General features: G+C 33.1%; 1 protein-coding gene across 1 annotated transcript; it reads right to left on the minus strand.

The window, feature by feature from the left end:
* Window positions 1-5,286: 5,286 nt before the first annotated feature.
* LOC129891966 (pescadillo homolog) lies at window positions 5,287-11,987 on the minus strand. The gene is made up of 13 exons (XM_055967475.1): window positions 11,814-11,987; window positions 11,636-11,721; window positions 10,891-11,139; window positions 10,673-10,798; window positions 10,502-10,586; window positions 10,308-10,418; window positions 9,606-9,699; window positions 9,254-9,534; window positions 8,355-8,462; window positions 6,785-6,906; window positions 6,459-6,678; window positions 5,998-6,216; window positions 5,287-5,552 (listed from the first exon to the last, which is right to left on the minus strand). Exons 1-13 carry the CDS (start codon window positions 11,835-11,837, stop codon window positions 5,466-5,468), a joined length of 1,812 nt encoding a protein of 603 aa, XP_055823450.1. The 5' UTR covers window positions 11,838-11,987; the 3' UTR covers window positions 5,287-5,465.
* Window positions 11,988-12,316: the final 329 nt, after the last annotated feature.

Consider the following 12,316-nt stretch of genomic DNA (forward strand, 5'->3'; position numbering starts at 1 on the left):
ACTGTAATATGGGTGTCTACGGACTCGTTTGCTTACGAATATTGTATATTTGGTAGATTGAAAACATTTTGAGGCATTGAGGAAAGTAAAAGCATTGGAGAATTAGCTTGCTTGACTTCGGTTCTTCGGTTGAGATAGGTTATGGTTTTATTCTATATCATAAATAGATTCTTAATAGTGATTGATAGTCATTGAGTAATGCGTGAAGTTTACTATGCATTTCATTGTTGTGGTTTGGATGGTTGATATGTTGTTGTGATTTGTCTGAAATCTCAAGACCGTGAAATCTATAATCTTGAACTCGCCCTATCAAAAATGGTGTTTTGAATAAAGAAGGTTTGAGGAAATATTGTTAATGAAGTGGAATGAAATAATAAAGAATGATAAATTAATTATATTTGGATCGGGTTTCATGAGCCGACACGATATAATTGGATCAGGTGTCACATTCTGGCATGGTATATTTGGATCGGGTGTCACGTTTTGGCACTGTATATTTTGATCGGGTGTCACATTTTGGCACGGTAATACTAAAAGAAAATAAATTAAAATGACTTATTACTACCAAATCTCCAATAACTCATTTTCCAAAAGAGCGTGATGTAGAGGCCTGGGTCCTCATGTGTGATCTTGATATTTTTGACTGGTTATGAAATTGTTCATTGTGTTGTCATTGATCTTGATCTTGTTGGTTGCCACTTGTTAAGTTCTATGATTGATTTCCCGCTATTACTTTATGCATATTGATTTCTATTTTGAGTCGGCCGATGATATCTACTGAGTACATGTTGTCCTGTACTGACCTCTACTTGTATTTTTCTTTATTTTATTTTGTGGAGTGCAACGAGTATTCCATCGACCTCAGCTCTAGTCAGTCTCCAGTTCATTAGATTGCAGGGTAAGCTATCGTTCTAAGCTCGTGATGGATTCTCTCAATCATGACATGGTATCCTTAGTTTTCGGACACACTATGTTAATTGTTTATTCTGGTGTTTGATATTTTCAGACTTAGTTTTTAAATTTAGATGTCCTTTATGTGATGACTTTCAGATTTTGGGAAACGTTAAGTAATAGATTTTAGTGGCTTTGGTTATTTCTGACTTTAATAAGGTTGAGCTTCCGCATTGTTGTCGTGGTTTATAAGTTTAATCGTTGGTTCTCCCACCTAAGAGTTTAAGTGTGGGTGCCACTCATGGCCCATTTTGGATCGTAACAAGTTATATCATTACTTTTTAAAATTAAATATTCAATTAATTAAATTAAGACATATAAAATAAAATAAAGAAAATTTATATAATGATACTTGTCGAAAATACTGAATTTGAATGAATTAGACCTCCCTTTTATTTTTAATCTCTGAATTAGACCTCCCCCTCGTGGAGATGTATATATATTTTTTTCTTGGGGAATATAATTTGTTGTTTCTGTTGTTGGTATATATTGAGTTCAATCTCCAAATGACTAATTTTTGATTTATTGGTAATCCATGATCAATTTCCTTTTGTAAAAAAAAAGTTAGTAATTTTTACATTAGTCTTCACAATTACTCCACTTCTCTAATTGTCTGTGCTTCTCCTCCTCCTTCCCTTCCTTGCTTCTATGGGATGTTGTTCACTTCCGCCTCCTGATGTTGCTCACCGCTTAGGTTTGATTTATTTTGTCATAAATGAAATTGACTTTGTGGATTCATTGATTAGTACACCTTCATGCCTCCCAAAAAGTCAGTCGGGGCCGAAGTCAGAATAGAATGAAGGAGACGACTCTAATCTTGTGTTGACTTTGCCAACTTATTGGGTTGCGGACGGAGAACTTTCTAAGATCCATTATTTGTGTGAGAGAAAATCAGCTGTGAACATTACAGTACTGTTGTGTGTCGTAAGATGTGTGGTTTTGACGTTTATGTTTTACCTTGTATAAGCAATCTGCAGCATGCAAATTCATGAATGCAGGTTTCACATAATTCTGTAGCTTTAGAAGTACATTTTATATTTGTATTTAAAAAATTCACTTAATATGCATAAATAAATCTAGAATTCATAAACTCAAAATTCTAACTTCATCTAAGATGAATATGGTTAATTGGGAAAATCCCTGTCCCCTCTTATATTGTTGACATTTTCATTTGAACAACTCTTCAAAGCGTTTTTTGTGGAGCAAATACTATTAGTGTCTTAAATCTTATTAATCAACTCGAGAAAAAAAGATATTTACGACAAACTTACCTTTAGATTAGAGAGTTAGAGGTATTCAAAACCTGTCATCAAGCTTTGACAAGTCGCTAACTTGCTTATTCACCAAATTTTGTTTAGTTTTATTAGAACTTTTTATGTATAAACGTTTGAATCGAGGAACTAAGAATGATTTTATTTATTTTAAAAAGAAATTCGAATAAAATATGAATATTGTTTTATGCGAGAATTTGAGCAGAGTTGTGTTAAGAGTCTCACATAGGATATGAATGGTTAATTGGTCACTTTTTATGAACTTGAACAATACATTACTTTCTTCGTTTCATTTTTTAGTTCCTATCTTAAAAATAGATGTTTTATTTTTCTTGTACATTTTAGAAATTCAAGAGAGTCCTCTCATACTACTCTTAGTATTTAATTACAACATAAAACAGTTGAGTCAAATTTAGATTGTCAAAGCATTATTAGTAAGGTTAGTTTAGTAATTAAAAAAAGGTAGAAGTCATTGATAACTCTTTAAAGTTGGCACCAAGTTTCACTTAAACATTCATCTAAGCAATGTTCATTTTAGACACCTTATGTAGGATTTCGTTGTGTCATTTTGACACTTTTTTTTCAATCAACAAAACCGTGATGTGTGAATTCACTCGCGAATGACACGTGTAAAGTGTCGAATTACACAATGACATTTGTCATTTGTGATCAAAATAATTATTAAATAATAACTTTTGAGTTTATAAAAAAAGTTAAAAATTATTTTAACAAGATCTGAGTTATCTTTTTCCAGGAAGCTTCAAAAGACATTTAGTGAAGTCTTTAATTTTATCTCAATTTTTTCAATCCTAAGTAATAGAACAGTGTTTGGATCAAAAATTTTAGCACAAATCCACGATTATCATTCATTTCAATCAAAATTTAGCCAACAAATTTGAATTCCAAATTTGGGTTTTCATCCAACAAATTTAATAAGAACAATTCTGTATCATGATACATAGCTTTTGAGTGCTTATTTATGTAATTGTTCTTATTGACAAAAATTTCAGCACAAATGAGTGCTTAATACCAGCCTCGTTTTTCAGATCTCTTTTTATCATTGTAACAAAAATATTTTTTATTTTGATAACTCAGATAGGTCGTTAAAATGTAAAATGTAAGATGTTAAATAAATGGGTAAAAAACAATTACGTATCACTGAAATTACACATAGCTTTTATCTAAGATAGATTTTCAAATTTTGGGTATTCAAAAATGAAGTTTATTGAAAATTATTTTAGAATCCATTTTTAATTTCTTGTACCTGCTAGTACTACAAATTAAATGATTAGAAGGATGAAAAATTGATGATTCTTGTGGTGAGGGAGAAAAAAATGACGAAACTAGGTGATCTTAGTGGTAACAGAGAAGAGAAAGGGTGGATATGATGGTGGTGGAGTAGGTGGATGGTGGAATGAAGAAAGAGTCAAGAAAAAAAGAAGGAAAAAAATGTTATTTCACGAAAAGAAAAGCTCTTCACGCGCTCTGAGTCCGTGCAACACACCATATAGCAAGTCAGCAAAAAGTATCAAAATAATATAATAAGACCCTACATAAGTGTGTCTAAAATGAACATTGCTCAATTGAGGTGTCTAAGTGAAATTTGGTGTCAACTTTAAGGGTCATCAATGACTTCTACCTTAAAAAAACTCTAATTAATTTTTTTTTAACAGATATATCAGATCAACAAAAATTAGGTAATATGAAATGGAGTACTATTTTGGTTGACTAAATTCTTATTCGTTCTTAAAGAAATGGTCTACATCAACTTTGGATGATTAGAAAGGACTATGTCAGGCTAATTGTATGGGTCCTCTAGCTAATTGCATGCTTGATAAATTAAGGATATCAATCTTATTTGTCACTGGGTGCACAATTTTATATCATCAGATTAAATTGACAACAGAGAAAATGATCTTTAATGTATAAGCTTTGATTCATAATATATAAATCTGGCAGAAATGGTCATTAATGTATTTCAAAATGTGATCAGTTTGATCCTAAAGTCATACAACTAAAGATATCGCTATTTTTATGGAGATCCTCGACGTCGATGGTCCATTACAGGTGAGCTATCAAACTACAAAACAAGGTACCTTTTCAAATTGGTCAGTTCGATTTTAAAATCCATATTAAAATTTCTAACCCTAATTTGAAAGAACCATGAGACTATTTTCAATACATATGAAGAAAATTATGCATTCAATGTGGCTGCCAAATTATTTTTTTCTCTAACTTGTCAAAAAACAATTATTAATAAAAGGAAATATGCAATATTACCGTTCATTAGGGGTGGGCATAGTACGGTACGGTACGATATTGAAAAGTTCGATTTGGTAATTTTGGTTTACAGTTTTTAAAAATATTATATCATTTACTAAATTAACTTGATATGGTTCGGTATTTTAAAGTTCGATTTCGATATTTAACGGTACGCTAAATCGGTTACCATAATTTGGTCAACTTCAAGTCTTCAACTTACATATATTCGTATAATAACCAATTATGATTTTGACTTTTCAAGAAAAGTCTCAATTATATCATAGTAATACCTTATACATATAAAAAATATTCAAAATAAAGTACAAACAATTCTCTTTGTTAAACAATCACCCAAAAAAAAAATTAAATAAAGATAGAGTAATCAAAACTTCAACATTTAAATAATTAGTTACTATTTTATATATTTGCTAGTATTATAGTGATATATATATAAATTTTATGTAACTATATACTTCGGTATTCGATATTTCAATATATTTTTTACAAATACCAAATAACATACCGAATACCAAACTTATTTAAAATACATACCAAATACCATAAAATCCAAACCACAATATAAAATATTTCAATTTCAATATGATATTTGATATCTACCATACTATGTCCATCCCTACCGTCCATACAGTGAAGCAATATGAACACTAAGGATGATGCAAAAGAGGAATCAATATTATTTTCATTCTCAAAGAATTTTAATTTTGCAATTATTAAGCAAATATCACTATTAATTCATTCTTATCTAATTAGATCAATTAAATCTTTAATATTCCCTTTCATATCCAGGAAAAATGTTTGTATTAACTGGTGAGAAATTGTATTCAAAAGACGAACAATACTAAACATCACACCCCTACGATCAGCAAAATTTTAGCCAAATTGGCAGCAGTAATATACAATATAATAGATTTAACCATCCAAAAGGAAAAAAAAAACGATAAACAGCACTCGTTCATTTGCTTATTTCCCTGATTTCTTTCCTTCTTCAATTCTTCTTTTCCTCTCTTTCAAACGATCAACACTAGCTTGTTTCCGCTCTTTGCCAATCTGAAAGACAGCAAGTTGTATACATGAATCAGTCAAGACAAAGTGAACATGAGAAATACAAGAAGATGAATAAAAGTGCTGAGATATAAGGGGTCTTGCAAGGGTGTCTGCTTCTGTTACAAGTGCTTCTGAAATAAGTAGTTGGGAAGACGCACTAAAGTACACGGCAGTAAGTTCCAATATGTGGCGAGATAACATGTACAAAGAACAAGTTCCAAGATAACACAAAGTAACATTGCGTAGTTTAGTAACTACAATAACTGTTACCACTTTACCTAAGGCACTTCTGTTATATGAGGCATAAAGTACCATTTTCAATGGCATTTCTTCTCTTAAGTAATTGTTTTAAGAAAACCTAAGTAGCAGTTATACCTAAATAGATCAACCATGATAAAATACAGAAAAATAACATTGTGTGGAACTATGAGAACATCGAAGACATTACCTCCATAGCTTTTAGTAGCTTCTGCTTTTTACGTGGCATGACAATCTTGGACATGTTGTCTGCATCCTTGGAAATTTGACTTAAATCTGGAAGAGAATCTTCTCCAGTATCAATGTGCTCCAAAACACTCTCCTTATTCCCATCTGAACCAGCAGAAACTTGGGCACTTCGAAGTTCTTTTTTCAGTTCATCATGATACTGCTTCTGAAGAACTGACATCTGCACCATCCAAAATTTGTTAGGCTGGAAAAGATGTGTAGCACTAAGGTACAATTGAAAAATCAGCTTGAAAGCTATTAGATATAGCTATCTAGTATTAAAACATCACTAGACAAGTGCAAAATGTCACTGCTCTTCTAGGAGAGACGTCATAAAAGTTAGACAGGATGTCAAGCAAATGCTTCTTTTTTAGGTAAATCAAACCATGTATCTTCTTCTCGGATCTATAATCTAAATTGTACCTTCCGTTTTTTCTCGGCAGCTTCAATAGCTTCAGCGCGGTTGATGACACCTTCCACAAGTAAATTTTGAGGGTCGTCCAAATCCTCTTTGCCCACCCCTGGCATTGGAAGCACTTCTTTTCTTGCAGCTGCCTGTAGACGCTTGATGGTCTCTGCATATTCAGGAACATAGCCTTCGGCCTCATTATCAACAAAAGGTGATAAGTGTGGCGGAGGAATCCTGTTGACAATGTTAAGCATTCATTACATTGTTTAGTTGACTTTTATTGTTAGCAGATAAATAACAGAAAACTAAGGGAGATCACATTATCTTATTTAGAGCATACCTTCCCACAACATATTCCTCAACTGGTAAAAGGATGCGTGCATTAACACAATCATAAATCCACTGTGGCTGGACATATTCTCGGGAAAGGAATTTGTGGCCCTGAGTTGGCCGGTCAACAATCTGCACAAGCATATGATGATAAGAATCGCAATGCAAGACCAAATATTTCACAAGGAATGTAAAACTTAATATATGCGTAAGAGCACTGGCCCTATACACAACTTCCATTATTAATGCTAGACATTACGCAATTGGATGTCTTCCCTTACATTTAGATACTGGAACCCAACCACATTTTGATCAGGAACATCCTAAAACACTAACCTATTTCCACTTTATTCCAAGCTGTGATAAATACTAAAATGTTTTATAACCAGCTTTTTCACCTAATATGGTTTAATATAATACCTATCAATTTTGTTTTAATAAATGCTGCAGAATACACAAGAGACAAGCAGCACGAAAAAGTCACAGCTATGTTGTTTTGAAAATTTTTCCATTAATATTCTTGGATGCTCATTCTATTGGAAAAGTAACAACTGAAACACATATCATATGATCATGCAAGATATCAGCAGCTATAATATTCTTCCAACACAATCAAGCTTGACACATGCTGGGGTTAAGCTACTCACATAAAACCAAAAGACAGCAAGAAGGTGACACAGAAATTCCAATTTACAATTCCAATCTCATAAATGACCACAAATGTTTAATTTCAGTCTAGTACTTCAATCAACTACATCTCGAACAAACAATAAATAACTGCATTTAGACTCCCAGATAAACCGGCACATGGTCAAATGAGTATATACTAGGTACATTAGGATTAATTCTAGACCGAAGAGGTTAAACTATAATTGTATATTTGTTCAATGTCAAATGGAACGGCACACACTGCATTATGGCACTACTAAAGCAAATGTCAGCTATACATGAATAATTTATGCTGACAACTATTTTCCACGTAATAATTGAAGGGGAGAGGGAAGCCAGGCTTAGCAAGCTTATAAGGCCAACCTAGGTACCAGAGGCATATGACTCTCTTAAGAGGATAGAAGCACCTCATATAGATATAATACTCACACACATCATCATCATCTCAGTTTTGGACCCATTGACAAGACCATAAAATGCAACTTACCAAATTTTTTTACGTCAATGCTTTCCTCTTACGAAGTGTGTCAAACAAAGCCACAAAACCCACTTTAGAAGTGCAACGACAAATTATTGTTACTATCAAATGGTAACAAATATGAGGAAGAGAAGGCAGGAAACAGAAAGATGTGAAGCTATTTTTCTACAAATGAACATTAAAGGAGGATTTTGAGCTAATGAGTAAAATACATTATTTATTAAATGATTTTGAAATCAAAACATAAATGTTATTCATGGCTGATAACAGAAGGAGAAGTATCAACAAGATGTATCACATGTACAGTTTCACAAGAAACATGTTAGAGCAAATTTTCAAGAACTGTTTTCAGGCTTGGTTTATTTTTACAAAATTTCAATTTCATAAAACTTACATGATGAATGTTACCTTCTCCCCCCAAAAAAAATAATACCTGATGAGTGATATTCTGGTCAGTCTCTTTAAATGGTGCCCCTTCTCCATCCCAAGAAACGCTACCACCAAAAGAAGGGATAACAAACAGCAGTGACTCTCTGGGAACCTGAGCATGAGAGACAAACACAACATGATAAATGAGAATAGGAACGAAAAAGAAAAGGATGCACAGCGGCACCACAGTCACAGCAGTATTATTTTAGTAAAAACCGTGAGTTAAAAACGGCATGATAAGTGAAAGAAAAGGGGCAAAAGCGGGATGCATAGAAGCTACAAATACAGAAGGTCATTCTTCCACGAAGTGAAATGTCAAAACTTCAAAGAATAAATTAAATGAATATGAATGAGATAAATATCCATAACAAACAATTCAATCCAAAACAAGAAATGAAAAAAATCAATAATAATTGGCATAGCTACCAGATTAATTTGTCAAAACGACTATGTAGTTCCCTCATGTTCTACTTCCGGCACAGCCAAGCACCTCCTCCAAATCAACTATCATTGGGCTACATTAGAAATGAAAATGCCATAGCCAATCCAAAGATGATGTCATATTGAAAAAAATCAATATTAATTGGCATAGCAACCAGATTAATTTGGGATTAAATGCAATTTTCTCCGATGAATCTCATGCAGATAATGATTCTATTTTGAACTTCCCTTACTAAAGTGCTCCTATTCTATCACAGAATGACAAACCACCACTCTACCTTTTTCCTGCTACAATGAAATTAAAGAAGATAGCAGAAAAAGATGGACACAGAGAAAAAAAAATATCTTATCAATATAAAATTCTTTATATATATTTTATCAAAATGAAAATATAAATTTCTTCATATTACAAAAACCACCATTTTAAATATATTCTTCTACTTTAAAAGAAACATCTCTCACCTCACGACTCAAGAAGAACTTGATATCCTTGAAAAGTGTTTTGCATTCCCTGGTTTCAGAATCATCTTCATCAGCTTCCACAGCATTTTGAACAAGGTGCATTAATGCACCTGGTTCATTGGAAGGAAGCTGTTGCTGCAGTTGAGCAAGTCTAAGTTCAGATTCTTCATAGTTTGGCCCCTTTCCTTGGTCCTTACTCACATCAGATTCAGAGAAGCCAGTAGTTGTTGACTCTGTCATGGAGGCTCTGTTATCGAAGTACCTAGATAATGCATAGAGATCTGCAAAAAATATGAGAATTTTGTTAACGGCTTATAAAAATTGAAGTGAAAAGGAAAAGATGAAATCTTACCAGCAGCTAAAGCTTCAAGCCGAGGATCAAGAATGGGAGGATACTTCACATTTATTGAATGATAAAGCTTGAAATTAACAAAAGCTAGGAGTGTCTGCATTCGAAAAATTTAACATGTTAAACTTAACAATAATAAGGTAATAACATATTGCAGAAATCAACGCAGAAGCAAGAAAATACTCTCTCTCTCTCTCTGCTCCCCTCCTCCCCTCCCTCTCTCTCTTTAAATTCAATAAGTAGCATACAACCCTTTCTTGAAAAGGTAAGTAATACACAGATGCATATAACTCTAACCATGTAAATCTATGAAAGACTGAGATAGAAGTAAGCAAAATGCTCTCCCTTATCAAATTCAACAGGGAGGCATACAACTTTACCAAAGTAAATCTTTGATAAAAGGACTTACAATGTAGGCTCTCCACTTCAATGATTAGTATTTCCGCACAACTGCAAGAGAATGAGCAAGAGACCGTGTTTTTTTCTATTTCAATCTCAATATACTAGTCAAGTTTGCATTTGTACAGGCACGCAGTTAAAAAGACGGCTCACCATTATTCTGCTCAACTCTCCAGCAAAAATTGCAAACTCAAGGAAATGAAATGATCAAGACTTCTAATTTAAAGGGTCTTAAGCTAAATTACTCTTACAAGCAACAGAGACAAATACAAATTCAAAATAATGATATATACAAATGTTACTTGCCTCATAAAATTCCAAGAAAGTCAGCATGATGTTGTAGTCAACGTCATCAGGAAGTACTTGTTGCAATGCATGTGGAGTTAACCAAGTGATTTTCTGCCCATCTATTTCTGCCTGCAGAGAGCAACTAGTAAATCAAGCTAAGAAAAAAAATCACCATGTTCGTGGGAACTAAACAAATAACAAAGTCATAATACCTGGTAATATATTCCTTTCACTGATATAAATGTTTTCCTTAGTCTATGAGTGCGAGAAATGAAGGCCTGCCATTCATGACCCAACCTAACCCATGGTAAGAGTAAGTTTGATAAGTATGTATATAGGTTAAAAAAATAACACAACCAACTAGACCTTAAAAAGTGCTTCACCTTCGGCAATTATGGACACGGTTTACCGGTATCTTCTCTCTCTCTACAGCAGGCAATGCAGCAAACAAGTGTACCATACTAAGGCAGTCATCCAAATCTCTAAGTGCATCAATGAATTTAGGGTACCTAGAATAATCATGATAAACAATAGTAGTTAAGTACTCGGCATGCTGCTGTCTAACTTTAAGACGATGATGTTTATGATCGGATAAACTAACCTCTCCCGAATAAGCATGTCAAGGGTATAACTGGGCTTGCGAGTTAGCAGGCGTTCAGCAAGATCGCGATTTTTCTTTGAGACTGCTTTCTTAATCTTCTTCTCATATGCTCGCATTTCTCTGAACTTCTCAAGTAAGGGCTCATGTTTAAGGAACAAAATATCTTTTGTGTGATAATAGGTATGGTGGTTTCCTTTAACCTTCTTCTTTGGTTCACGAGGGAAAATACCTTTCAAGATGCATAGCTTCCTGTATCCACAGAGAACAATAAAAGGTCGTAAATGAGCTTCCCCAAAAGAAGGCCCTAGTAGAGCCGACTGCTTAAAATAGACACATATAAACCGACTCCAACTAATTCAGAATTGAGGCATTGTTTATATGATCGCCCCTAACTCCCTTCCGTGCAAATTAAAGTCTGAAACTTTTTGACATTAACTGCATACTAATAAAGACACCAACAAAGCTTATACCTCAAAAAGAAAAACCCAACCAATTTATACAACTGATTCAAAGTGGCAATTTTCGAAAACATTTGCCTTATGTGAAGGGGATTCAACAGCTTATATATAAACAAACAAAAAAAAAACTTTTTTCCTATTTGAACAGTACAATCTGAATCCCCTTTCTTCAACCTAACTCCTCCGCTGAATTTATACAACCAATAGCTCAAAATCAGCAGATACACCAAAAAAATCTAAGACCGAACCACAAGAACTTGTTCTTCTCAACAAAAAAGGGCAAATACCTGAACAGTGATAAACTGACTTGAAGGTATTTCACAGCTTGTGATCTTGTAATATATCTTGCAGCATTTCCTTCTTTTTTCTTCCCCTGAAAAAAAAATACCAAAATTATGTCCAAATTGAACAGGGAAAAAAGGCGAGACTCAACTAATCTAAGCAAAAACAACGGTAGAAACTCACAGCAGGCCGATAATGCTTCGGCATGACTGTGGCTGTGGAGACGAACAGGTGTGGCGGCAAGGAGTTTTTAGGGCTGCTGTGGTTGGGGTTTTAATAGAAGAAGGGTTTTAATAGAAGTTTGGAGATTTTTTTTACAGAGAAAACGGCATAAATGGTTCTTAAATTATTGGAGTAGTTCTAAAATACTTCCATAACTATCTATTTATCGTGTTTGTTTTTTTAACTATCTAAAAAGATATCAAGTTTCGTTCCTTAATTAGATATGTGGAAAAATAAAACCGATCAATAAATTGAATCGAATTTTTTTTATTGATTTATTGGGTTATTGGATTAACAGTTATTTAATAATTTTATAAAAAAATTATTAGATTATCGATTTAGTATTGGCTTTTTAATATTGGGTTATTGGGTAAATCGATAAATTGTTAACATTATAATAATTTACTAATTTAATTTTTAGTATTTTACTCAAACACAAATATCAAACAAAAAGTATTAATATA

This window comes from Solanum dulcamara, chromosome 6 (genome assembly GCF_947179165.1).
Source record: "Solanum dulcamara chromosome 6, daSolDulc1.2, whole genome shotgun sequence".
NCBI lineage: Eukaryota > Viridiplantae > Streptophyta > Magnoliopsida > Solanales > Solanaceae > Solanum > Solanum dulcamara.